Source organism: Cervus canadensis, chromosome 1, assembly GCF_019320065.1.
Source record: "Cervus canadensis isolate Bull #8, Minnesota chromosome 1, ASM1932006v1, whole genome shotgun sequence".
Taxonomy (NCBI): domain Eukaryota; kingdom Metazoa; phylum Chordata; class Mammalia; order Artiodactyla; family Cervidae; genus Cervus; species Cervus canadensis.
The window spans coordinates 37,071,097-37,097,757 of record NC_057386.1 but is presented as its reverse complement, the minus strand read 5'-3'; the positions used below and the strand labels follow the sequence as shown (position 1 = coordinate 37,097,757).

Here is a 26,661-nt window from a genome sequence, read left to right as displayed (position 1 = left end):
GAGGAAAAGCGCCGAACGCACGATCGGTCGCTCCAGAGGGAACAGCCGGGCCGCCAACCTGGGCGGGGCCGGCGGTCGCCGCGCGTGCGCAGAGGTGTGGTCGGGAAGGTGCGCTGAGGCTGGAGTTGGAGGCGCGGCCCCCGGGAGGTGAGGTGAGGTCAGGCCTGGCCGAGGCAGGCTGAGCGAGGCGAGCGTTTGCGGCGGTGGCTCCTTTTGCTGTCGCGGTGGCCGTCGAGGACACCGGTGCCGGCATGGGGTTCGGAGTCTGTCCGGGCCTTCTCCATTCGTCTTAGGCCAGGGTCTCTTCGCCACAGGCCCGGATTGGTGCATCGGGCTTTTACTTTGGGACCTTCAAGATCTTGGAGGGTAGTTACTGTTGTGCCCCCCCCTTTTTTTTAAAAGGTGATGGAACTGAATGTCAGGACCATAGCAAATTGCCCAGGATGACACAATGGATAATGACCAGAGACTCAAAAGTCTTTTCCTTTATGGCAATTTATATCCCAGGCTTCCGTTTTTTAAAAAAATACAGTATAGATGGCTCTTGCTAAGGGAAGGGTTGTGTGGAAATAAGTCAGGAGGTGTGGTAAGGCGATTTGGGAATTTGCTGTATCACTGTGAAGTTTTGGAAAAATTACTTGACTTACCTGGATCTCAGGTTGATTTCTTTTTGTTTTTGTTTTCATCTTTAAAATGTAACTGGTACTTTACTGTTTGTTCCTGAGCCTGTGTTCAGAGCTGGTGAAACTCCCTCTTGCAAGACTGTTTTCCTCCACCTCTTGCTCCTTCACAATGGCACACAGCCTGTTGGACCTCTACACCATCAAAGAATAGTTACTAATTACTCCTTAGACTGAGTGGGCATAAAAGATGCAAACAATCTGACAACTTATTCAGTTACTATTAGGTGGCAGACCCTTCCCCTCCAGAGGGCTAAACAGATGGAAAAAGTCAGTAGACAGCAAAAGAAGGGGAATGATTGGAGTGGACAGAGCAAATGGCATGGCAGTCTTTAAAAACATGGAAGGAATAGGAAAAAATGTTTAAAACTAATTTGATATCACAGTGAAATTGGACAGGATGTTGGAACAGTGTTTTTTTTAGAGATGAAAAGTGTGAACAGAGCTTCCCCAGGAAAAACATGATCGCTAAATTAATGTAGCCGTTTCAGTGAACTGCAGATGAGATATGACAAAAGTTAAAACCAGCTCAAAAAAATTTACCAGAATTCAGAGGGGAAATGTAATAGAAACGTGGCTCAGTGGTAAAGAATCTGCCTGCCAAAAAAAAAAAAGAATCTGCCTGCTGATGCAGGAGACGCAGGAGATTTGGGTTCAATCCCTGGTCGGAAAGATCCCCTGGAGTAGAAAATGGAAACCCACTCCAGTATTCTTGCCTGGAAAATTCCAGTGGACAGGGAGCCTGGTGAGTTACACCCCATGGGGTCACAAAGAGACACGACCGAACACACACACATTAGAGATGAAGGAGACATGGAGAATGGATCCAGAAAACTGGGAATCAAATATGAGTTCAGAAGGTAGTAACAGAACTGACTGAGGAGTAGCAATAATCAAAGATATAATAGAAGAAAATTTACTAATTTGATGGAAATTTTGAATTTAAAAGTTAATTTCAACTCTCAGATTTAAAGGGTTAATGAAATACCAGGTAAAAATAAATGAAAAGACAACCATATTTAGACCTGTATCACAATGAAAGCTGAGTTTAAACAACTAAAATATGTGCTAATATATTTAAGATGTATTTTTTTAAACCAGTTGCAGAGCAAGATACAGAGTATGGTTCTGAGAGCAGCAAAACCATTTATTGCAAATATAAGTTCCTATATAAATATATCAAAAAGGATGTGGAAGGATACATACCAAACTTTTTTAAATGGTTATCTTGGGAATTCCCTGGCAGTCCAGTGGTTAGGATTCCTCTCTCTCACTGCCGAGAGCCCATGTTCAATCCCTTATCAGGGAACTAAGATCTCACAAGCCGTGTGGTGTGGCCAAATAAATTAATAAATTAAAAAACAAGTAATAAGCTACATATTCAATAAAGTTAGAAAATAAAAATAGAAGGAATAAATAAAGATAAAATCATAAATTAAGGAAAAAGAATAACACTTGGTAAATCAAAGCACTCATTCTTCAGAAATAAAGTAGACATTATGTAATAGACACATTTCTGGCAAAAATTTTTAAAAATCCAAAAGACATCCTATCAGATGCTTCATAGGAAGAGCAAACTTAGCTCATCAGATTTCTGATTTTTGTCCTAAAATGTTTCTGTACCAGCCTTATATCAGTAAATTATACCACCATCTAAGTCGAAACCCAGGAGTTATCCTTGATACCTCTCCCTCAGTAACCCCATTCAATCCAATATCAAGATACATCTTGTCTATCTGTAGTGGACATGTATGGAGTTTATAACTTCAGTATTTTCCCCTTTTTTCTCTTAAAAACTGCCCCTTACTCACTGATAGTACTTTCTCTTTTCCTTTTTATATTTTGTTTTTTCCTTTCCTTTCTCTTTTACTCCTTCCCTTTGCTCCTGTTTTTCTCTCCGGTGTAGAGATTTCAGGCAGTCATACTGTTTGGTTCACATTGTCAACAAGGCCTTTATCGTTTTTCCTACATTCCAGTTCCCACTCATGTTCCTTCCCTCTTCAGAAGCCACTCTAATGTGTTTGATATATGTCCTTTGAAAATACATGTATCTTTGAATAATAATAATATTGTTTTGTGTATCTATGTATTTTAAACATACATATTTGATATTGTGTTCTAAAAATCATTGTTTCTTTTTCATGTTTCTGTAAATACTTCTAACTATTGCATGGTATTGTCTTAAATGACCTCATACTCTTGGCCACTGGTCCTGGGCCAAGATGGGCCAACCAGAGTCCCTACCCAGAACTTTTTTAACTGAAACTAAGAAAAAAAGAAAACCCCCTCCAGTGTGGAAGCCATAAAATGCAAAACACAGGAGCTGTCAGCAGCCATGTGTCCTGCCATGTGGAACCAGCTGGTCTGCAGTGAAAAGAATGAAGCCGACATGCAGAAAGCAGCAGAGGTGAGAAACAGAAAGTCTTGGAAAACCTCCAAGTCCCTGGTTCCACTTGTTCCTAATGCTCCATATTCCTGCCCTTTCCATGGTTCAACTTTTCTGGATTCCATGAGCCAATAAATTCTCATCGCCTCCATCTTGTGCCTACGCCAGATTCAGATTGGGGTTCTATCACTTGTAACCAAGAAATCTAACTAATTATAATCTCCAAAATGTATGTGTGTGTGTGTTTTTAATTGTAAAATACATGTAACATTGAAATATACCATCATGACCATTTTTAAGTGTACAGTTCACTAGTGTTAAGTACATTCACATTGTTGTACAACCAATCTCCAGAACTCTTTTCATCTTGCACAACTGAAACTATACCCATTGAACAGTTTCCCATCCCCCTGTCCTCCCCACAGCCTCTTACAACCACCATTCTCTTTTCTGTCTATGAATCTGACTACTGTAGGTACCTCACATACGTGTAACCATATGGTATTTGTCTTTTTCTGATTGACATTTCAATTAGCATATATCCCCAAGATTCATCCATATTCTAGCACAAGTCAGAATCTCCTTTTTTTAATGCTGAATAATATTTCACTGTGTGTTTATACCACATTTTGTTTATCCATTCATCTCTTGATGAATACTGGGATGCTTTCACCTTTTGGCCATTGCAAATAATACTATGAACATAGGTGTACAGATATGTCTTTGAGACCCTCATTGAATTCTTTTGGGTATATACCCAGAAGTAGAATTGCTGAGTCATGTAATTCTTTTAATTTTGGGGGGAACTACCATAATGTTTTCCACAGCAGCTGCACCATTTTACATTTCTACCAACAGTGCACAAGGACTCCAGTTTTTCTAGATCCTGCCAACACCTGTTACTTTCCCATTTGGGTTTTTTTTTTTTTTAATAGTAGCTATCCTGGCAGGCATAAGGTAGTATCTCATTGTGGTTTTGGTTTGCATTTCTCTAATGATTAATGATGTTGAGCATCTTTTCATGTTTGTTGGCCATTTGTATATTTTTGGAGAAATGTCTATTCAAGTCCTTCGCCCCTTTTTCAGTTGTTTTTTCCAAAATGTATCATGAATGATTATTTTTCTCTGCCTCCACTTTCACCATCAAAGTCCCTGTTGTCTTTCATGTGGACAACTGTAATATTTCATAACTGGATTCCCTGATTCCAACTCTTATCTCTTTCCTTTTCATTCATCACAGTGTAGCAAGTGATTTTTTGTAAATATGAATTCTTACATGTCACCTGCTCAAAAGTCTTCAATGACATTTTTTTGTCAGAGAATAGTGGATTTACAATGTTGTGTTTCTGTTGTACAGCAAAGTGAATCTGTTATAAAGTATATCCACTCTTACATTCTTTTCCCATATAGGTCATTATACATTATAGAGTATTGAATTTATATATAGTAGTGTGTATATGTCCATCCCAACCTCTCAATTTACCCCTCCTCCCTCCTTTTCCTCCCTGGTAATCATAAGTCCAGTGGCATTTTATTACTCTTAAAAAAAATTCCATGAGTCATGGTCCCTTATGATCTAGACTCTGCCAACTTCACTTTCCTTATCTCTTACATTTCCCATTGATCACATTTTCAGATCCATTGATCCTTTAGTTTCTGGAAAATGCCAAGCTCTTTCCCTCCTTAAAGCCTTCACACATTATTATTATTATTCCCTCTACCTGAAACACTTTTCCCCACTACTCTGCCCATTCATCTTATAGGTCATAATTTAATTTTACTTCTCAAAAAAAAAAGCTAATTATTCACAGAAAAATAAAAATTCACTTCTACATAGATGGTCTTCATTGACCTCCTTCACGTATCTAAAATAAAGCCTTTCTATATACTATCCTAACACACCTCCCTAAGTTAACACATCAGTGTTGGCAAATATATATTTAATTGGATTATTAGGACACCTGACCAATACATTGTAATCTTTATGGGAAGAGGAACAAGTCTACTTTTCTAATACTGTATCCCCAAACACATAGAAGGTGCTCAATATTTGTTGAAGAAATATGACAGATAACGAAAAACTTAGAAATATGTACAACTTTATACTAATAAATTTTAAATTGTGATTTTACCCAAAAAAACTACTGAAATTAATTCAACAGGCAATGGCAAATCCATATAAACCAGTAACTATGAAGTCACTGAAAGGTTACCAGAGGTATGTTTATAAGGTAAAGGCAAATTATTTGCAGATGGCATGATTGTTTAAAGAATAAACTGTAAAACTATTTGATATAACAAGATAATCTGATAAAGTATTGAATTACATGATAAAAATTGTTAGTTTTCATATACATCATCAGTAAGCAGTTTAAAAATTTAAAAATGCCTTCTCTCAAAAGCAACAGAAGTATGTTGCACTTAGGCATAAATTTAATCAGGTCTATACAAGGAGTGAATAAATTATGACAACTTTACTAAGAAACCTAAAACAAAAGGACTTTACTAAATTAAAAGACATCCATTGTTAATGGATGAGGAGGTTCAACATTTTCAAATATTAGTTATGCCTCCAATTCATTTGTACATTGTACAATGGAATTTCTGGCAACCTTGGTAAAGGATTTCTAAAATTCTTTTGGAAGAACTGATATATGAGAAAAGCCAATAAATTTTAGAAAGGGAAGAATATATTAATACTATTAAAGGAATTGGCAGTCTAATCAATGGAACAAAATCCAGAAAAGCCCCAAGCATTAATAGAAATTTAATTTTTTATAAATGTATTATATTTCATAGGAAAATGATGATTCAGTATAGTGTTAAAGATTTACAAAAGAATTAAGTGGCCAATATACAGAAAAAATGTTCAGTCACTAGTAATTAAATCTAAACTACTAGACATATTTCAGTAAATTGACAGATAAAAATAATAAGCGTAAAGGAAAATAGTCACTCCTCAGAAAGTGATGATGGGGTATAAATTGACATAATCTACAACTCTTCTGATCAGTTTGGCAGTGGGTGTCAAATGCCTTAGGAGTATGTATGCATTAAAAAATGCAAAATGCCACTGGTGGAATCTACTCAAACCATGTATAAAGATCTTGCAACAAGTCTATTCATTACATCATCATTATAGCAAAAAAAGAGGAAAACTTAAATGTTCAACAGAGTTATGTAAAACCGATGGTATTTTTGTAAAAAGTACTAGTGATTTAAAAAGTCATATAAGGGCTGGTGTCTCAGTGGTAAAGAAACCACCTGCCAATGCAGGAGACATGAGTTTGATCCCCGGTGAGGGAAGATCCCACATGAAATGGAACAACAAAGCCCATGTGCCACAATTACTGAAACCTGTGTGCCCTAGAGCCTGTGCTCCAAAACAAGAGAAGCCACGGCAATGAGAAGCCCGTATACCTCAACTAGAGCGTAGCCTCCGCTCCCCGCAATTAGAGAAGTCTGTGCAGCAGCAAAGTCCCAGCACAGCCAAAAAATAAAAATTTTTTAAACTTTTTAAAAAAGTCATATAAAATATCAATTGATAAGCTAAGGTTCATATTCATAATACTGTCTGAAAAAAGCAAGTTACCAAACCTGTCAAAAAAGTTTTGTCTGCATATATATATATGGGCCTGGACAGACAGACACCAGAACTTCAGTAGCAATTGTCTTTGGAGAGGAAGCAAATTAAATTCTTTCCATTGAACATGCATTGCCTGTTAATAAGGAAAAATAAAGAGAATCACAATAAAAATAGTGAAAAGTGGAAGCTTAATGCAGTTACTGGAAATTATAACTAGGAAAACTTTGAAGAAACTGAGCCAAATGGAAAAAGAGTAGATAAAATACTATCTTTGGTTTGATTTTAACTGTTACATGCATATTGAAAAAAAAAGAAGGAAACATAGAAAGTGAATTTATTAAGATGGTAGGATTGTAGGTGATTTTTCCCCTTGGTAAATGGTGAAATATTTTTAAAAATAAAAATTGTAGCAGATTTTGAAACCAGTTTATTTAAGCTTCACAACAATGATGAAAAAGTAGAGACCAGTGGCAGTAGCAACGGATGGATGGTACAGGTGAGGACTGAGCTTTAAGCCTCCCAGAATCACCAGGAATCAACTTTATTTCCTATAAAGCTTCAACAGAAGAAACTTATACACCAAAAAACTCAGCTTCAAGACATGTTCCCTTATGCAGAAATTCTGGAACCCCAGTAATGAAGATGGTTCCCACATTAATACCACAGACTGAATCTATTTTCCAATGTTATGCATTTTCTTTGCTGTTTTGAGTGTTAGTTTTTTGAACTTAAGATTCACAGCAAAACTGCTAAGAAGGTACAGAAATTTGCCATATGCCCCTTGCCCACACACATGTATAGCCTCCCTCATTATCGACATCGCCCACCAGACTGATGTATTTGTTACAGTTGAACCTGCATTGATATACCATTACCACTAAAGTCCATAGTTTACATTATGGTTCACTCTTGGGGATGTGCATTCCACGGGTCTGTGTTTTCAAAATCTTTTCATTAAACATATCATCTAGGCTTGCTTTGACCCCCTTCTTATTCTTGGCTTACAGAACCATGTGTGATCCGTACTGCATCTCCTTTGCTGATGTTGAAAAAGCTCATATCAACATTCGAGATTTTATCCACCTCACACCAGTACTAACAAGTTCCCTTTTGAATCAAATAACAGGACGCAATCTTTTCTTCAAATGTGAACTCTTCCAGAAAACTGGATCTTTTAAGGTAATAATCCTTTTTGATAGTATACCATTCTTTTCAAACTACTTTCACATAAATGTGTATGATCCTCCTGACCACCCAGTGAGGTAGGTAGAGTTAATGTCTTTTTATAGCTAAAGAAAGGGTTGTCAAAATTTTCCTTTGCTTAAGTCCTGGTTACTTAGCATCATGGTGTTCCGGAGAGCCACTTTTACACTATCTCAAAATTCCTTATAATTAAGGTGATCACATACAGCTTACTGTCCAAATTAGGACATGTTTGGGAATGAAAAGGGGAACTTCTAATGATAGAACAGAGAGCACAGTTGTCAACTTGGACACCTGTGGTGTTGAGTCGTGTCCAACGCCTTGCAACATGACTTTGCAACATGACATGTGTGATCACACCGTATATAGCCAAGTTTAAGCATTCACTTGCTATGTGTTTATATATTATGAATAAAAAAGGTCTAAACCTAGCTCAGCCCTCATATAACAAAACCTTTTTCTTTTTCTGTAATATATGTCAGGGTCTCTCCTTTGCATAAAAATAGGTTTTTGTTTCCTCATTATCAGAATTTTCTGACCATTAATTGAACTTCATTCATTAGAATGAACTTCAAGATTCATTCAAGTAAAAATCTGAAAGCTACATTTTGGACTGTGCCTGAGAAGTATTAGTACCTGTTAAGTGGTAGCTTTAGGATATCATGTATTTACCTTTTTCGGCACCCATTAACTGAGAACTTTTAAACAATACAAAAACTTCTCTATTTTCTTTTGCCCTTTGCTTCTGTCAGTTTGTTCTTCATTTGTCACACATCAAGCACATATTTTCACTAACTATACCAGGTGTATGTACTGGAGGCCTTGCCCTATACTCATACTTTCAGGGGAAGACAAAAGTAGGTTGATGACAAGTGTCTTACAGAGAGAGAGAATTCCCTAGCCATCCAGTGGTTAGCACTCTGTGCTTTCCCTGCCAAAGGCCCAGGTTGGATACCTGGTTGAGGAACTAAGATCCTGCAAGCCATGCAGCACAGTCCAAATAAAAAGATATAAAGATACACACAAGGAACATGGAAGCCAATGGAGTACCTAATTTTGCCTGGGAGAGCAAGAAGGTTGAACCAGATGATGTTTGATCCAAGTTTTATAGGATGATACTTTTAGCCAGATCAGGGAGTGAGGGAAAGAACTACAGGTAGAGGCATCAACAGGTCAAGAAATAGAGGTGTGAGCTAACCTGACAGGAAACTAGCAGCAACTTAAGATGGCTAGGACACTGACATGTTAGGAAGTAACATATTAGCTATGTTAGAAAGGCTGCAGCTTTTAAAGAATTTGTGCTTTTCTTACAAAGATAGGCAGTCAATGAAAAAGGTAACATTTGTTTTTAAAGGGTAACTTTCATAATCTAGCAGAACTATTAGATGAGAATGATCCTTGAGGCAGGATCAGCTGAGATTCAGTAACCCCCAGTTGAGAAATTAAGCCTCACCGAGGTGGTGGCCAAGATGAACATGAGATATTTAGGAGGTACAAACCAATACGATTTACTGGGTGTGCAGTGTTGGAAGAGAAAAATCTAAAGCTGGTAGATTTTTTGAAAAGAAACATTTTAAACAAATGGATTAATTCACCATCCCTCTTTTCCAGATTCGTGGTGCCCTTAATGCAATCAGAGGCTTGATTTCTGCCCATCCAGAAGAGAAGCCCAGAGCTGTTGTTACTCACAGCAGTGGAAACCATGGCCAGGCTCTCTCCTTTGCTGCCAGATTAGAAGGTACTTGATTAACTTCTCAGAGTCCTGGGTAGGATCATCAGAGGAGTGGAAAAGTATCCTTAACTTTCAGTGAGATTGGTGATAGCCATGGAAATAAATTTCCCAGCCCCTGATTACAAGCGAACTGAACAGAGGTTTCTATCCTAAATTCTGATTTGTACTAACTAAATGTTGTTTCTCCCTCCCAGGGATTCCTGCTTATATCATAGTGCCAGAAACAGCTCCCAACTGTAAAAAACTGGCAATACAAGCCTATGGAGCCTCTATTGTATACGGTGAACAAAGTGAAGAGGTAAGGGAGAGAATGTTCAGCACCACCACCCAGGGTTCATGGTCACATGAAACCTCTTAACCTCACTGGGCACCACCCAGGGTTCATGGTCACATGAAACCTCTTACCTCACTGGGCGCAGCTTCCAGTCTCCTTTGTTGTTTCCTTTTTAAATGTTGGCATGCCCATCACTCAGATGATCTACTCATGGTCTCCTAGTTTAAAACTTCTAACTCCAGTCCTGACCTTTGCTCTTAGCCCAGACTTTTTTTTTTTTAAACTTAAGAAATTATGTTATTTTTTCAATATTTGGCTGAGATGGGTCTCAGTTGTGGCATGCAGGATGTTTGATCTTTGTTATGGCACGTGGGATCTTTAGTTACAGTATGCAAACTCTTAGTTGCAGCATGTGGGATCTAGTTCCCTGACGAGGGATGGAAACCTGGTCCCCTGCACTGGAAGCATGGAGTTTTAGCCACTGGACTACCAGGGAAGTCCCAAAACAAAAATTCTTGCCATCACTTGTGGCCCAGATGAACTGGCCCATCACTACTTTTCTGATCTCACTTTCCACTGTTACTCTCCCCTCAACACTCCACACCAACCAGTTTCTCAAAGCCAAGCACTCCTATTCTGTGGTCTTTGTACTTGCTGTTCCTCTTTCCCTGGAGTATTCTGTGGAGACACATAGGACTTGTTCAAATGCATTGTTCTCCAAGGCATGTATTTACTTATATCCCACCCTATCCCATCATGTTAGAATGCAGCTCCCCTGAGTGCAGGGGCTGCTCTGTTCAGTCACATCCTCAGTGCCAGAACCAAGTCTGAGAAAAGCAGCCAGCCAATGAAGTGTTAAACAACCGAATCTAACTTGTTGGGGACTCTATTATAAAGTAAGCTAAAGTAATGTCCTCTTTCAGTCCAGAGAAAATATGACAAAAAGAATTGTGGAAGAAACAGAAGGCATCATGGTACATCCCAACCAGGAGCCTGCAGTGATAGCCGGGCAAGGGACAATTGCCATGGAAGTGCTACACCAGGTAACGGCTTAGCTGCTCAGTTGCCAGGAATGCTGACGTTTGGCCACAGAACCAGTTCTTTCCTATGTACATATAAAACTGGTTATTAACACACACCTATTTTAATACTTTATATTCTTTTCATTGCAGGTTCCCTTGGTAGATGCACTGGTGGTACCTGTAGGAGGAGGAGGAATGCTTGCTGGAATAGCTATTACAGTGAAGGTGAGAAAACAGCTTCTGGAGGACTCCCCACTTCAGGCACAGAAGTTTATTTTCTATTATAGTACATTGTGAATACTTGCTCAACATTCCCCCCAAACTGCCATTCCTTCGTATCATCTCCTGGCACTTGAGATGGAAGGCTCTTCTCTGCATCACTACCCTTTTCTTAATGAAAACTTTACAGCATAAAAGCCATTACAATGAGTGGCACCCTCACAGTCCTTTGAATTCCATCTCACCAACTTACTATCCAGGTCAGGAGCTACCCCTTTCCCAAGTCACCAGCAGAACCAGCTGTGATCTAGGCAACTGAAGGCCAGAGTGGAAAACAATTTAAACTGCTTAAAGGCCTTATTTCTATTACGTAGATTAAAAGAAAGGCTCTTGGGCAGAAATGTGTTAACTATACCATCTGTTAACTGCAAACATGCAGCCAAATGCTGTGGCTAGTTGTAAGGTATCTAATATTCCTCTTTCTAGGCTCTGAGACCTAGTGTGAAGGTATATGCTGCTGAACCCTTGAATGCAGATGACTGCTACCAGTCCAAACTGAAAGGGGAACTGACCCCCAACCCCTATCCTCCAGAAACCATAGCAGATGGTATCAAATCCAGCATTGGCTTAAACACCTGGCCTATTATAAGGGACCTCGTGGATGATGTCTTCACTGTCACAGAGGATGAAATTAAGGTGAGGCTTCAAGAGGAAAGAAAACAACAAAAGAATGGAGCAACTTCTTAGGCAAAAACCCTCCTGTTGTAAATGGCAAATAACCCACAAGGGGACTTGACTAGGTTATATCGTTTAACATGTGAGAGGGTACTCTAGATGAGTGTCAAGACAGTAAAGCAAGTTAGAATGAAAAAAGCCCTGCCCTTCACTGGCAAACACAAACATATCACAAACAGCAAAACTCAGACTGGGCCCCCATTTGGCCTTTAATCATGGAGGCCAACCAACTAGGCTCCTTCCCCCTTTTCCCATGTCACTAATTCTTACTCCCTTCTATACTGACAGTATGCAACCCAGCTGGTGTGGGAGAGGATGAAATTGCTTATTGAACCTACAGCGGGTGTTGGAGTGGCCGCTGTGCTGTCTCAGCATTTTCAAACAGTTCCCGCAGAAGTCAAGAACATCTGTATTGTGCTCAGTGGTGGAAATGTAGACTTAACCTCCCTAACCTGGGTGAAGAAGCAGGATGAAAAGGCAGCTCCCTAGCAATCTGTTTCTGTTTAAAATGTGCAAAAGGAAGAAAAGGGACTCAAGTGTCTAGACACTTGGAAATTTTGTCTCCTGGTCATTGTCAAGTTTCTATTTTCCCCTCTAAAACAGCCTTCAAAACCCTAATGGAGAATGTGTATTTCAGTAAGATTTAATGGGTTTTTTTGGACTAAGTTGAACTAAACATCCATACTTAACTGAGACACCTTCTCAAGGCCAAGAAAAGTCTTCCGCACAAAGGAGCAGGAGCCCTTAAGTAGGCTTAAGTAGAAAGCACAAACTGGGCAACCACAACCTACAGGCTCCCATCCCTAGAGTGCTCACTAGGAGCAGTGAGACAGAATCCCACTGAATCCATTACTCCATGTCCATTTCAGGCACTGTTGAAGAAATCTCACTTTTCACCCAGGGGACTGGTTCTGGTACATATGGATCATAAGTCCACTTGGGGAAAACTCTCTTATAAAGATTCATCAGTACTGTGTCCTGAGATTTTAGCTTCCCATCAAAACTGCACTTCATGTGACCGTGAGTACCTAGAATGCAAACAGAATGAGTTGGTCATATTAATAGAAAACTTTAAAGCAGTGGTCTCCTAACCCAATGGTCATTTAACAGCACTGAGGAAGTCTACACAAGCTCCCAAATCACACATTCTCTTACCTAAAGGCTCCTTGATGTGGCCCCTGCGGCCCCACTTTGTTCTCAGTTCCACAGGTTTAAACCACAGTACATCCTCTTAGATAAAGAAACACACAGAAGACCAGAATGAAACACCTATCCATAATGTATAAACCCAACCTTCATCCCACAAAGGCAACTGGATCCCCTGTCACACCTACCTCTGTTGAAAAACATGTAACGCACCACTGCCGTCTTAGTAAAAATTTTGAAAGGATGACCACTCAGAACAACTCTCTTGATGACCATCCTGTCTGGATCCACTGACAAGAGATGGCCTGTGGCAATGAGGCTGTGCATTCCTGAGGGGCAAAAGCAGAGCAGCAGGAGGCTTCTGGTCAAAGCCTTCACTTATTATCCACTTATTGTCTATGTAAAGACCTATGAGAGCTTGGGGAGACCCAGTGGGGATGTACTATGTAGGCCCCTCCTGGGTTCATGGCCAAGATCACTGATATTCCTGCTGAGCCTGTCCTCAGAACCTGCCCTAAATAAGAGCACCCTGAGCAGCCTCCACCAATTAGCTAAGGTTTGCAAGCAAGATAAAACCCCATTTGTCATCCTGAAATTGGGATAATTTAAAAAACATCATTACCTTTTTTGTTACCATTTGACTCCCAATTTAAATACAGAAAGCAATTAATCTTATTAAGGACCCACAGGCCTATTCACTTCTGTGAACTCAACTTACCATTGCTGTTCTGTTTGAAAAGCAGCACAGACGCAGGAGGAAAAGTGATCGGAGCATATACTGTCACCACCAGGGCTGTGTCTGCAGTCAGGAACCTCTGAAATTTATGTTTATCCGCTGCCATTAAAAGAATAAAAACCAGGACATATTTTGAGAAACAACAGGTAATCCAAAGGCCTGTGAAAAGCTGTATCACTGGAACTAGGGCAACTAATGTTTCTTTATCCTACTACTTCTCCAAACATTTTCTGGCCTCTGTACAACTGAAAAATACAACCCTATCCTAGCAGAGTGATTTTTCAAGTAGGAGGCAGAGTCTTGGAGCTTGAACTGTATTTGGGGGTTTGAAAAAGTTCTCCAGGTGATCCTGATACATATCACCCTACCTCATTTGAGAATCGGCGCTTTACAGAAAAACACTCCACTAATTCAACAGCTCTTAGTCTTGAGCAAGGATTGGCAAACATTTTCTATAATCAGAGTTAAGTATTTTAGGCTCTGTGGCCATAGAGTCTCTCTTATAACTACTCAATTCTCACTAAAGCACAAAAACAGCTACAGACAATACATTATTTTAAATTAATACTGAAAGTTATAAAATATTTTAAGAGCAATATCAATCCCTCATTTAGACAGCATGGTTGGTGAACAAAGAAATTATCCAGAGCATACATTAATACTGCCTTTTTTCACTTTCCTCTGGCGACTGCTGGGGGCTGAGAGTGTGGGTAACGTTCAGAAGCCCCGACATACTGCAAGTATCTTCCCACTCTAAAGACTGTAAGAGGACAATCATTTTTTTTCATAGGAGTATCCCTGGTCATCACTGTCCAAAATCTCATCTCATCTCAAGATCTCAGAAGCCATACACCTCTGCTTTATCCAACTGTGGGCTACCCCCTAGACTTCACCCACTGGGACATCAGATGCCAAGGGTTCCATGACACGTCATTTCTTGAAAGTTGCTGACCCCGATTCAACACTGACTCCGCAGCAAATACTCATGGTAGAGCAGCCTCAGCACCACACAGAGGTTGCATCACTGGGATGCTTCAGACAGGTTCAGACATTTTGAATGGAAACATCATTGGCTCCTAAACCAGAGCTTGAAATGGTGTATTCTGCACACCCCACCCCCATACTCCCACCCCCTGCTGCAAAATCAAAGTCCCCTAAAAGACAGTAAGATGGACCCCCAGAAACTTCCCTGATGCTTACCTGCAGTGTGCTGAGAGAATAAAGGTGAGGCTCGGAAGCGCCTGAATCCACAGTGGAAGATCAGCTCCTCTTTAGCTTTCACAGGTTCAGTGTTGCCAGGGTGCCGGCTCACCACCATATTAAGTACTGACATCTGGGGACCAAGTAGAGAAACAGAACTTATCAGGAATAGAACACTCTAAAGTAAAAGAAGGCAAACCAAACCAGCAGACTGGGTTCACCCTAAGAACTGACAATACTAATTTATGTTGTTGCTTAGTCACTAAGTTGTGTCCAACTCTTTTTATGACTCCATGAACTGTAGCCTGCCAGGCTCCTCTGTCCATGGGATTTTCCAGGCAAGAATCCTGGAGTGGATTGCCATTTCCTTCTCCAGGGGATCTTCCCGACCCAGGGACTGAACCCGCATCTCCTGCACTGCAGACAGATTCTTTACTGCTGAGCCACCTGGGAGGCCCTATACTAATTTACGGTATAGTATAAATGATGAAACACAAATCCATCTTTTACCTTCACTAAGAACTAGCATGCAAACTGAAAATAGGCTGACTTTCAGAACTTTCATGTCCCTGCTATACTAGTTGACCTTCCCATGTGTAACATGTAAGGGTTCAACATCTACCACAAAATCAATGACTACAAGTCACTCACTAACCACACACCACCAAACCACACTCATTTAAGACCCTTCTTGCTTCAACCATACATTGACCAAAGGGCAGAGCTCTCTTACACCCCAACCTACATGACTGCTGGCCACCAAGAGAAAAAAGATCTATACCTTGGCATGAAAGTGAAAGTTGCTCAGTTGTCCAACTCTTTGTGACCCCATGGACTATACAGTCCAAGGAATTCTCCAGGCCAGAATACTGGAGTGGGTAGCCTTTCCCTTCTCCAGGGGATCTTCCCAACCCAGGGATCGAGCCCAGGTCTCCCACATTGCAGGTGGATTCTTTACCAGCTGAGCCACAAGGGAAGACCATACCTTGGCAGAAGCCCTCCTTATTTTTATGGATGCCAATCCTTGACTAAAGTCTGATCTGACAAACATACTTACGTCAGAGAAGTCTCAGAACCATACAGAGATGACATCACTGAGATGCATCAGACAGGTTCAGACATATTAGGTAAAACCATCATCGACTTCTCTGTCATCCTCTCCTGACTCCTCATCATAAAGGCAGACTTTTACATCCCAAGGAGCAAAACGTCAGCCACATAAAACATTAGGCTGTCATATAAAACTGGTTGCAAAGTGCCATAACTCATCCCACAAGACACTAACTCACCTTCTGTTCATGAGGTAGTAACGAAAATGCAATCAAGGGTGTGCCTCGCTTGAAGTGCTCAACCACTGAGACAGGGACTTCAGAGACATGAAGTGTGACATACCAGCCAACCTTCCAGGAGAAAGCAGAATACGATCATGCAGTTACTATTATGGTCTCAATAATGACGAAGCATTTCTCCAACTATGTTAACAGTCTCCCAGACATTGATGAAGCCAGTGTTCACCCTCCAAGACTGCCTTGCACAGATGCCTCAACTACCCAGATTAAGCTTTCCCAGTTAACATCTCTGACACCTCTTTGTTCCCAGTATCACTCTGATCAGTAACTCTGTAGCTTCTCTAAGTTAGCTGAAGGCAGCGTAACACTCATTAAGGTACTCATGCCAAGAGAGTGAGTAGGGGGAGGGGGACAGATACGACCTTGGCAAATAAGCAAATTATAGGGATGGACAAAGGAAAGCAGATACCTCAGCTCCTTCAACTTCTTCTTCAATCTCTTTAAAGATGCGTCTCCGGGTATTAATAAAGTTCTGAAACTGAAAGATCCGAGCATAATCTCGAGGGAGGTTTTCCTTAGGATCCCAAGGAGATGTCCGGAAGCTCTTAAGGCCTCTGTATTTCTGAAATCTAGAATATAGATGATATTTTAAAGAAATTCACAGTGACATTTATATGGTGCTACTTAACTGTTTCACTCAACTCACTTAAAATGCCTAAAGCTTAAAATTTAAAAAAAGGAAAAAATTTTTTAACTTTTAAAAATTAAATAAATAAAATGGTTAAGGCTTTTGCTTAAAATAACTAACTACCTTTCAAAATAACCTAATGGCCTAAATCAGGACCACCCTCCAAAAGAGCCAGTAACAAGTATTTCAGCACCAAACCCCAGCTTCTTCAAAGTATTAACAGTGGTTCCCTGCTGCATATTAGGGAGTGGCTCTTTAACCTGACTAGCAGGGTCCTTGATAAAAGCCTTACCCCTCTAACAACTCTTGTTTTGGTGAGACTCACCTTTAGAGCGGTCAAGATCACCTTCACCCCTAACTCTTTGTTCTTGCTCTTCTACCTAAACTTCCCCAAATCTCCAAATGTTACATACTTTAATCGAGTCTTAGCTCCAAAGGAAGCATTTGCTAATTAATCCCAATTGTATTTCCGTAACATGATTAGTCTGTACTACACAGTGTAGAATGTGAATATATATAACTGTTCATATATAAGGTTAGCCCTTTGGGAGGAAGAACAATGTTTTTTCTTCTTTTATATCACACTGACATAGTTCTGAGCCATGTAAGTTTTAAATAAAAATGTATTGATTGGTTTTGGACTTGTTGACTCACCGAATTCTAGCAGCCACATCACGGGGGGTATCTACTTCATCTGGGAACATCTCTTCCAGTCTTTCTTGTTTGTATTTCTCCAGCATTTTTTCCTCAGCCTCTTCATCCACTTTCTCATCATACAGATCATCACGTACAGACTCTCCTATAGTCATAGTTTCACATTCCTCCTCTTCTTCCTCTTCACTACCCTCGTCCTATAGAATGAAGGATCACAGTTTCTGAGGAAGCCCACATCTTTACACAAAAGGCCAATACGCTGAAGTTTACTAGATACACAGTCCAAACCAATATTAACTCTAATAGAAACTGAGTTATAAAACAGAGTCTCATTCCAGCAACTATAAAGCTATTCCTAAGAAACGGACCACACATACCCCTTAAGGTCAGGAAGCCCCCTTGCCTTGCATTGGGGGCTATACACAGAGGGTGCCCAAGGGCCCATTTCCTTACCTGAGATTCCTCTTCCATAAAATTCTCGTGTTCTATATCATCATACTCATCTCCTTCCCCACCACTTTCACCATCCTCATCCAGAATCCATTCAGCTTGATAACTGGATGTTCCCTTGGGAACCTTCTTTACAACCTTGGAACTTTCCTTCAGTAAGTCTGTAAAAGCCCAAATGAGTTAAGTTACATACCTCCTCCTTTCTTCTATGACACAGGATATATTGCTACCAATACCAGGAACTCCGGCAGGCACTTACAAGTTTATTTCAGCTGCCTCAGAACTAGCACTAGCAATACTACCATGGTTAAACAAGTCTTATAGTGAATCGGAAGTTATTTTCCCATTCATTAGGAAACAATAAGTAATTCTTAAGAGATAGAGCAAGTGCAAACTATAGCCTTTGGAGGTAAGAGAAGACAGACTTCCAGTACTTCATCTGTGCTACCTTTTAAGGTCCTCACTGTGAGCAGTTAGACAAAACCCACAATTCCAGGCCAGAAGAATTTGAAGTCTGCCAATACCAACCATGTGCCTCGCTCAGCTCCTCCTCTGTGGGCCAGGTCTGCTCCCCCTCCATTGGATCTGGGATAACCTCTGTTTGCAAAGATGCTTGTCTATCAGGGTCTGCCTTCATTAGAACCTTCGGGTCTTCCTCCATATCAGCTACAGCATCTGAAGAACAAATCTGAAAACCCAGTCGACAATTAACTGTTAGCCAAAAATCTACTAAATCTAACATAATTAGAAAGATCTAGAAGAGCATAGCCCTCAAATAGAATAGAAAGCCAAAACTTGTCAGGATTTTTCAAATGGTTCTGTTTCCTAGCATTCTAACTCTATAAGTCTAGCTCTTGAAGCCTTTCATAATCTGATCCCATGCCTACCTGTTTAGTACTCCCAGCCACTGTTATCCTCAGAGTTCAAAGAAACCCTTTGATCTATCACTTTGCCTAGGCTCAAGTTGTCTCTATTTGCTAGGAAATTCTTCCACCACTTTTCAACTCATAAAACACATTCATCCTTCTCAATACCTGGCACAAGTCGATCCCTTCCGTGAATCTTGCCAGTCTTTTTCTCAACTTCCACTGCAGGTGTACTTTCTCAATCTTTATTTCACAGGTGTTTGCCATTTTTCTGACCTAATTAAGTTGTCTAAAGAGAGAAACTACAGCTGTGTCTATCTACAGACTCAGAGCCAATTGCTATGCAAAGCATCTATAAAGCACTGAGTAAATATTTAATATATCAACTTATTTGTAGTTGACTATTGCCTTTTTTCTCAATTACCTCCAGGGACTAGGATATTTGTCCAAGTGTGTAGCCATACTACTTTCTCTGAAGTTAATTAGTTCTCATCCATGATTGTACAAGACATAGTTTTTAAGAACACCAAACTTACCTCCATTGCCGTGCCTGAGTCCTTTGAGGATCTGATCACTCTCGGATTTAAAGGGAAAGGGTCCACAGGGGCATCTATCTGCTTCATCTGGAAATCACCATGTCCAATGATATGCAGCACACTATTTACATTCAGAGCCTGCCCACGAACATAGCCTGAGATCTTCAAGGTGCCCATCAAGTCATTCTCTTCACTAGGCACAAAGTCAGCAGCATGAGCAAATAGATAGGCACGCCGATCTCGAAAGGCAAGATGCCGTTGCTTTTGGTTAGCCAACTGCCTGAGCAGCATCCCTGCCTCCTGCTGAGTATCTAACAGGAGGAGTTTGTCCTCAGGAAAGCGCTTCTCCACTGCTTTACTTAGCTTTCTTCTGGCATCTACTTGTTTCTTTGGCGGGAGGCTAGAAATCCCTTGAACAGCTAACGCTGTGAGCAAAAGAGAAAAGGTTTCATGACTTGTTGCTTCACTATATGAAAATCTCCCCCTGCAATTTACAAACAAGCTAATAGTTCAGTTGTGAGCCCAGAGATCACCAGGCAACTCACCACCACTCAGTTACCCTAAAGAAATTTCACAATAAAACCAAACTTCATAATCTTCTTCTTTCTCTGGGCAACTAGCAGTCCAGAAATAAAAAGGCACCTTGATACCTGACTTGTAAATAATGGACCAAGTTAAGGCCACACATACTCGTACGACCCCCCCAATAATATCAAGCGTTAGACATAGTGTCTGGCAAATTACAGGTGAATAAATGCTAATTCAGTTCCTTTCTTGACCTGCAATACTTCCAACTCACTTACTATAGGTGGGAAGGCCCTGAGCAAACAGGCAAGAAAGGCAGTAATCCCCGGTGCTATCCCAGCCTTCTAGTGGATCAAGGAGGAACAGGATGGTATCAGCCACTTTAGCCATGTCTAACACAGTGTGCAGATCCCCTGGAATAGAAGACAAAGTCATAGGAAAAGGTGGTTGACATCAGGACATTTTACTCACAAAGTATTACCACTAATGCTCAAAACATAGTGATCGGAAATATTGTTGCATACTCTAACCTGGCCTTGCCGATGTGAAAAACCACCGATGTTTCAAGCGGGGGCATAACAGCATAAAGCTATGGGTGCTTCCCCGTTCATTCAAGTGTACAGTTCCAGTGTCCCTATCCTGAAGCAGCCGAAAGGCCTCTGGCAGGGAAATCCTGTCGTGCAAGGGCACCACCAGTACCTGATGAGGAGGGCCATCCTTGCTGCCAAGCTGTCTCTTTTCTGCCAAAACCTGCGGAAAGAAAGGATCAGAGAACACCTCAATGTTTCAATACTTTATTCCAGTACTGCATTTCCAACAGTACAGAGGCCCATCCTCAACATCCAAAAGAGCATCTCTCTTGTTAAAAGGTGTCAGGTATGCCAAGGAGGTGGGCAGGAGGTAGGCACAAAGCTACAGCATGAGTCTGGGCCTGCACACCTGACACGTGCTCTAGAGTTATCCTCCATCTCTGACCCCCTTCCCAGGGTCACGTTTTCTAGTTCGAGGCATCACCCGCCTATAAAGGTTGTGAAGCCACACCAGTCACCGAGCCCCCAGTCCTCTCACCGCCTCCTTCTTCTGCTTTCGGAGCTGGCTGGCGCGATGCCTCTGGTCCACCCTGCTGAGATCTTTTCTCACCTTCTTGCTGAGGGTTTTCGGTGCTAGACGGCCTGGAAAGATATCAGACCTTTCTGATCTTGCGCAAAGCACTAGCAGGTCAAGAAAGGGGACCCCTGCCTCCCCTCCTTAGACCCTTTGCGCGGGGTCCAGGCCGGAAGCAGGAACTCATTCTGGGCACGAAGAAAAGCAGTTAATATCGACTAAACAGCTCTTCTTCCTCCAACCCTACCTTCTTACCCTTGCCGTCTCGCTGCGCGGACCCTCGACCCCGATGCCGCCCGCCTTTATGCGCTTTATTCTGCTGCTTAAGCGGGCCTGAGCGATGGGCCGCCATGCTGCCGTTCACGTGTACCAAGTCGCCACTACTTCCGGGCTGAACAGATCGCTTCCGGTCCCCGCCTCGGGGGCGTGTCCTCCCCTAGCGGGGCGGGGCTCCTCGCGATCTCTCGCGAGGTTCATTTACACACGCCTCTAGACTAAACCTCCGCGTAAACTTTTCCCGGACTGGTGATCTGCTTTGGGGAGACTTGAAAACACCGGATGTGGGCTCGAGGCTTGGTCTTTCGTTTCGGAGGGCCGATATGTTTCCTTGAGTTTTGATTTTTTTTGCGCTATCATGTTGCATCACTTAGGAAGATTCTCCATTCGTGCGATAGAGGGCTAAGCCCCTCCTCTCAGCTAGCTTTGTTAGCGCACGCTGCTGCTCGATTGGGCGCAGCAGGTGTTTCTTGTCACTTTGAGCCACCGTTTGTCGCCCTCAGTTACCAGGTGGGGCTGCTTAAGCCTACCAGGCAAATAGTGCGGAAGGCGCTTGTCTCACATCCAGTTTTCGTGCCAGTTCCCGCTGGTCCCAGTTACCCCAACCCGCGCCTCCACCTCCCAAGTAGCTGCGAGAAAAGCCAGACGGGTCGTGGCGACCCCTCGGAGGAGGGACAGCTGACCGTGGCTGGCGCCCTCAGAGCCAGCCGCGCCTCTGCTGACGGGGGCGGTTGCTCTCCCACTCCTCTTCCCACAAGCTTTGCAACAGAGGGCGCCCAGCCGTCAGGGGGTTTTAAAGAAACGATGGCGCTCCACTGCCTGCCTCCCAGCCAGGGGACCAACACGGGCTTCCCAGTAATCAGACTCGAGGCCCGGGGGTCCCGGGCCCTCCCGTCGGGAAATCGAGCGTGTAGGAATCACGGAACATCCAGCTGGATGAGGGCCAGCTTCCGCAATAGCGACTTGCCCCCTCTTAGCCGCCCGGGGGGGTCCAGGGGCGCGCCACGCCTCCCCGGCCCAGCGCTGTGCAGGGCGGGCGACCGGCGCTCACAATGCGGGTTCGCGCCCTCGGGGCTGGAGCAGGCGCGTTGCCATGACAGCGGCCCGCGTGGCGCGCGCCCGGGCACGCCGCCCCCAGGCACGCGCAGTCACGCCCCGCCCGACCCCCCCCCCCCCCCGCTCCCCGTGGCTGAGAGCACCCCCCCCCCCACCCCGCCCCCGGCAGTGGGAAGGGGCCGGGCCAGGCTCCTGACGTCTGTGCGGGGCTCGGAAGATGGCTGCGGAGCCCAGCACCGGGCAGTGGCTGCGGCGGCGGCGGCGGCGGGCGGGGAGCGCGGCGGACGGGGGCTCCGCCTGGCGCGTGGGGCGCTGAGCCGAGAGGCGCGGAGGCGGCGAGGGCGCGTGGGGGGCATAGGGGGCCGCTGGGCACCTCCCCTCGGGTCAGCCCCCGCAAGATGGGCAGCGCGGAGGACGCGGTCAAAGAGAAACTGCTGTGGAACGTGAAAAAGGAGGTAAAGTCGGGGCACGGACCTCCGGGGGCTCGCGTTCCTGTCCTTACGGCCCACGGGACAGAAAGATCTGCGCCCATCCCAGGGTGCGGGCGCTCGCGGGCCTCGGACGGGGGCCGGTCCTGGACTGGCTGCGGTTCCCGCCCGACTCCCGGATCAGGGGCAGCACCCCTCGGCCCCAGGGGCTAGGCCAGCGCTTCAGGGTTGGTTTGCTCCGCGATCCCGCAGCTCCCCGCCCTGCGACAGCAGCAGCTCTGGGAGACCGAGGGGGAGGGGTGGCGGCGATTTCTGGAGAACCGAGCTGCCCCTTCATTGCCCTCGCCGCCTGGGGAGGGGGCGGGGCCCGCGCTAAACCGGTGACCTGGGGGCTTAGCTCCGGTTTGCGCTACACCCCACTCGGTTACCTTTCTGGGAACTGAGTCTCGGCTGCATGAGGGTTCGCAGCACACCACGTCTCACTCCACGCCCACCTCCCTACCCAGAGGCCAGGGGGGCTTTTGAGAATGGTTTTTAAGACTCAGATTTTTTTTTTTCCCTCTTTTGAGGAGCCCCCCCGCCCATGTCACAGAGAGAAGTCCTTCCCTATGCGTACTAATGTCCTCTACTTTGTCCCTGCCCTAAAACCCATTTCAATTCATGGGGCGGAGGTGGGGGGAGGTGCCCGTGTGAATGACTCACTCGCACAGGCACGCTGGAGAGCTCCAAACCCACAGAGTGGATTAGAATGGATGAGGCCTCAGGATGGAGCTCTGGACTCTTCCCATCTACCTCTGTCGGCCAGATGTGTCAACTCCATGAGGGCAGGAAACCTGTTTTACCCAGAACTCTGTGTCCATGCCTGGCACACAGTAGGCGCTCCGGGTTGTTGTTCAGTTGCTCAGTCGTGTCTTACTGTGACCCCGTGGACTGCATCGTGCTAGGCTTCCCTGACCTTCACTGTCTCCCAGTTTACACAGACTCACGTCCATTGAGTCGATGATGCCATCCAAAAACCATCTCGTCCTCTGTCACCCCTTCTCCTGCTCTCAATCTTTCCCAGCATCAGGGTCTTTTCCAATGCACCGGCTCTTCGCATCAAGTCGCCAAAGCATTGAAGCTTCAGCTTTAGCAGCAGTCCTTTCAATGAATATTCAGGGTTGATTTCCTTTAGGATTGACTGGTTTGATCTCTGATCATTGGCACTCAATAAATGTTTGATAAATAAGTCTATTGATCTCGGAGACTGCAGAGTCTGATGGGAATGCATAAACTTTGAAATAGTCTGGACCTAGCTCTTTGTGATCTTGAATAAGTTACTTAACCTTTCTGAGTCTCAATTTCTACATCTCTAAAATAGGGATACTGATATTTAGCTGATGTATAAAAGTTTACCATATTGGTACCTTTCCCCTTTCCTAGAGGTTGCATATTAAAGAGCAGAGACATTACGTTACTGACAAAGGTCTGTATAGTCAAAGCTATGGTTTTTCCAGTAGTCATGTATGGATGTGAGAGTTGGACTATAAAGAAAGCTGAGCGCCGAAGAATTGATGCTTTTGAACTGTGGTGTTGGAGAAGACTCTTGAGAGTCCCTTGGACTGCAAGGAGATCAAAGCATGCAATTCTAAAGGAAATCAGTCCGAATAGTCATTGGAAGGACTGATGCTGAAGCTGAAACTCCAATATTTTGGCCACCTGATACGAAGAACTGAGTCATTGGAAAAGAAATACCCTGATGCTGGGAAAGGCAGGAGGAGAAGAGGATGACAGAGGATGAGATGGTTGGATGGCATCACCAACTCAATGGACATGAGTTTGAGCAAGTTCTAAGAGTTGGTGATGGACAGGGAAGCCTGGTGTGCTGCAGTCCATGGGGTGGCAAAGAGTCAGACACAACTGAGCGACTGAACTGAGAGGTTTCAGGACTGGAGAAGGCTCAGGGTTCTTATAGAATTCTGGAAGGCTCATAATTAAGGCTCTGCATTAATTATAACCTGGCTATTGTGCCCTAAATTTGGTTCCTTCCTTCCTGTTGGCAAACAGGCAGTTGAAGCCATCACCTTTCCAACTGTGTTTGAGAAGCTCCATTGTGCTTTTGCTATGAAGTGGCCAAGAGTTTTTTTAAGTCCAGGAGTATATCAAATTAACATTTAAGCCCCAACTCTTGTCTCCCCAAGGAAAAAAGAAATCTTAAATCCCAGTGATTATCCTCAGGAAACAGTGTAGTGACAGAGACTTATATGAACAGTGTAAACAAGAATAAAAATGTAGCTATATCCAAACTATGGGTACATGTGCTAGGATTGTTGATGCGTTCCAAATTTGGGGTTAGTCAGGGATGATAGGAAAGATTTCAGGGAAGGCAGTGTTTAGAAGGGCTGTCTGTACTACTCTGAGAATGATTCTTAAACAAATGTGAGAAATGTCCAGGATATGCCACAGCTCTGTATATGACCTGATAGAAGTTGACCCTCTCTGAGCTCCTAGTTCCCTTAACCTTCAGGGCTAGATTTTGAGAGAAACATATCCTTTCGGATCCTATACATAGAGACAGTGGGGGTGATTGTTGACAAAGCTGGCTTTTCACAAAAGACCTGAAGTCCTTTTTTTTTTTTTTTTTATGGTCTGCACTGCATGGCTTGCAGGATCTTAGCTCCCTGACCAGGGTTTGAACCTAGGCTCCAGGAGTGAAAGCCCAAAGTCCTAACCATTGGACCACCAGGAAATTCCCAGGGTGTAGATATGTGTGTGTGTTAGTCACTCAGTCATGCCCGACTCTTTGTGACCCCATGGACTGTAACCCGCTAGGCAGCTCTGTCCATGGGATTTTCCAGGTAAGGATACTGGAGTGGGTTGCCATTTCCTTCTCCAGGGGGTCGTCCCAACCCAGGGATCGAACTTGGGTCTCCTGCATTGCAGTAAGGTTCTTTACTGTCTGAGCCACTAAGAGCATCTATAGGTCCTCCTAATCGAAAAATCTGCCCCAGCAGCCTGTCTTAGATGTCTCCTGGTCTTTGAGTTGTGACATGATGCTCTGTTTAATGCAAACACCCCTTGGGAAGTAATCTAGGAAGCTTTTAATAGTTTAGAGTGCAGGATCGATCAGATCCTCCTTTACCTAAACCACTAACCATGAGCACTTTGCAGTGAGGAGGAGACTCCCGGTCCTTCCTCCATCCTCCCCAGACTTTAGAAGCTCTACCACCTTCCAAACAGAAGTGAGGGCCTGGAGAGCAAGGGCAGCATCAGGATGCTGGACACAGGACACTGTCCAAAGAATGGCAAAGACTCGGTCTGACCAGAGCTCACTAAATCAGTAAGATTGAAGACAGGGATTCAGGTAATCCATCCCTCTAATCTTCAGTATTAGTATTTGTCTCTTGGCAGGTTCCCCCAGGGGCTTCCCTGGTGGCTCAGATGGTAAAAAAAATCTGCCTGCAATTCAGGAGACTCAGGTTCAACCCCTGGATGGGGAAGATCCCCTGGAGAAGGAAATGGCAACCACTCCAGTATTCTTCCCTGGAGAATTCTATGGATAGAGGAGTCTGGTGGACTACAGTTCATGGGGTCGCATAGAGTCCAACACGACTGAGCAACTAATACACACATACACACACACACACACACACAGAGGAGTCTGGTGGACTACAGTTCATGGGGTCGCATACACGACTGAGCAACTAATACACACACACACACACACACACACACACTCCCCCAGGAGTCTGGTGGACTACAGTTCATGGGGTCGCATAGAGTCCAACACGACTGAGCAACTAACACACACACACACACACACACACACACACACTCCCCCAGAGCGGGACTACAGTTCATGGGGTCGCATAGAGTCCAACACGACTGAGC

At 43.5% G+C, this 26,661-nt stretch overlaps 3 protein-coding genes and 2 non-coding genes across 12 annotated transcripts in view; 2 read left to right on the top strand and 3 right to left on the bottom strand.

Moving 5' to 3' along the window:
* The first annotated feature begins 21 nt into the window (after window positions 1–21).
* SRR (serine racemase) lies at window positions 22–12,395 on the top strand. 4 transcript variants are annotated; one of them, XM_043478205.1, is made up of 9 exons: window positions 22–147; window positions 2,903–3,087; window positions 7,660–7,831; window positions 9,467–9,593; window positions 9,782–9,885; window positions 10,785–10,904; window positions 11,034–11,108; window positions 11,589–11,798; window positions 12,126–12,395. In XM_043478205.1, the coding sequence occupies exons 2-9, from the start codon at window positions 3,059–3,061 to the stop codon at window positions 12,324–12,326; spliced, it is 1,038 nt and encodes a 345-aa protein (XP_043334140.1). In that variant the 5' UTR covers window positions 22–147; window positions 2,903–3,058; the 3' UTR covers window positions 12,327–12,395. The 4 variants fall into 4 exon arrangements, with proteins under 4 accessions (XP_043334140.1, XP_043334157.1, XP_043334150.1 ...); XM_043478215.1 differs by having other exon boundaries at window positions 53–152; XM_043478222.1 differs by lacking the exon at window positions 2,903–3,087 and having other exon boundaries at window positions 41–152.
* On the bottom strand, window positions 11,140–21,447 carry TSR1 (TSR1 ribosome maturation factor). 3 transcript variants are annotated; one of them, XM_043478168.1, is made up of 15 exons: window positions 21,287–21,447; window positions 20,996–21,099; window positions 20,458–20,677; window positions 20,206–20,340; window positions 19,403–19,827; window positions 18,529–18,688; window positions 18,004–18,161; window positions 17,551–17,747; window positions 16,678–16,837; window positions 16,209–16,319; window positions 14,920–15,052; window positions 13,702–13,818; window positions 13,172–13,312; window positions 12,993–13,067; window positions 11,140–12,865 (listed from the first exon to the last, which is right to left on the bottom strand). In XM_043478168.1, exons 1-15 carry the CDS (start codon window positions 21,381–21,383, stop codon window positions 12,687–12,689), a joined length of 2,412 nt encoding a protein of 803 aa, XP_043334103.1. In that variant the 5' UTR covers window positions 21,384–21,447; the 3' UTR covers window positions 11,140–12,686. The 3 variants fall into 3 exon arrangements, with proteins under 3 accessions (XP_043334103.1, XP_043334111.1, XP_043334116.1); XM_043478176.1 differs by having other exon boundaries at window positions 21,279–21,420; XM_043478181.1 differs by having other exon boundaries at window positions 20,627–20,677; window positions 21,279–21,420.
* Window positions 14,706–14,800, bottom strand: LOC122425667. Its single transcript, XR_006264952.1, has one exon. It is a non-coding gene; the product is annotated as a small nucleolar RNA SNORD91 family (small nucleolar RNA).
* On the bottom strand, window positions 15,976–16,070 carry LOC122425672. Its single transcript, XR_006264957.1, has one exon. It is a non-coding gene; the product is annotated as a small nucleolar RNA SNORD91 family (small nucleolar RNA).
* Window positions 21,448–22,550: 1,103 nt separating the features above from the next.
* The window catches only part of SGSM2 (small G protein signaling modulator 2), a 37,393-nt gene continuing 33,282 nt past the window's right edge, over window positions 22,551–26,661 (top strand). For 2 of the 3 annotated variants that reach the window (XM_043478152.1, XM_043478140.1), the window contains exon 1: window positions 22,551–22,818. In XM_043478152.1, coding sequence (XP_043334087.1) covers window positions 22,762–22,818 — 57 coding nt within the window. In that variant the 5' untranslated portion in view covers window positions 22,551–22,761. The remainder of the gene's footprint in view (window positions 22,819–26,661) is intronic. The other variant, XM_043478146.1, reaches the window with a different exon arrangement.

Coding starts and splice junctions, on each gene's coding strand:
- SRR (XM_043478205.1), top strand. CDS start 3,059: ATGAAGCCGACATGCAGAAAGCAGCAGAG. Junction 3,088..7,659: donor ACATGCAGAAAGCAGCAGAG/GTGAGAAACAGA, acceptor CTTGGCTTACAG/AACCATGTGTGATCCGTACT. Junction 9,594..9,781: donor CTTTGCTGCCAGATTAGAAG/GTACTTGATTAA, acceptor TCTCCCTCCCAG/GGATTCCTGCTTATATCATA.
- TSR1 (XM_043478168.1), bottom strand. CDS start 21,383: ATGGCGGCCCATCGCTCAGGCCCGCTTAAGCAGCAGAATAAAGCGCAT. Junction 21,100..21,286: donor CGCGCAGCGAGACGGCAAGG/GTAAGAAGGTAG, acceptor ATATCTTTCCAG/GCCGTCTAGCACCGAAAACC. Junction 18,162..18,528: donor GGAGCTGAGCGAGGCACATG/GTTGGTATTGGC, acceptor GGGCTTTTACAG/ACTTACTGAAGGAAAGTTCC.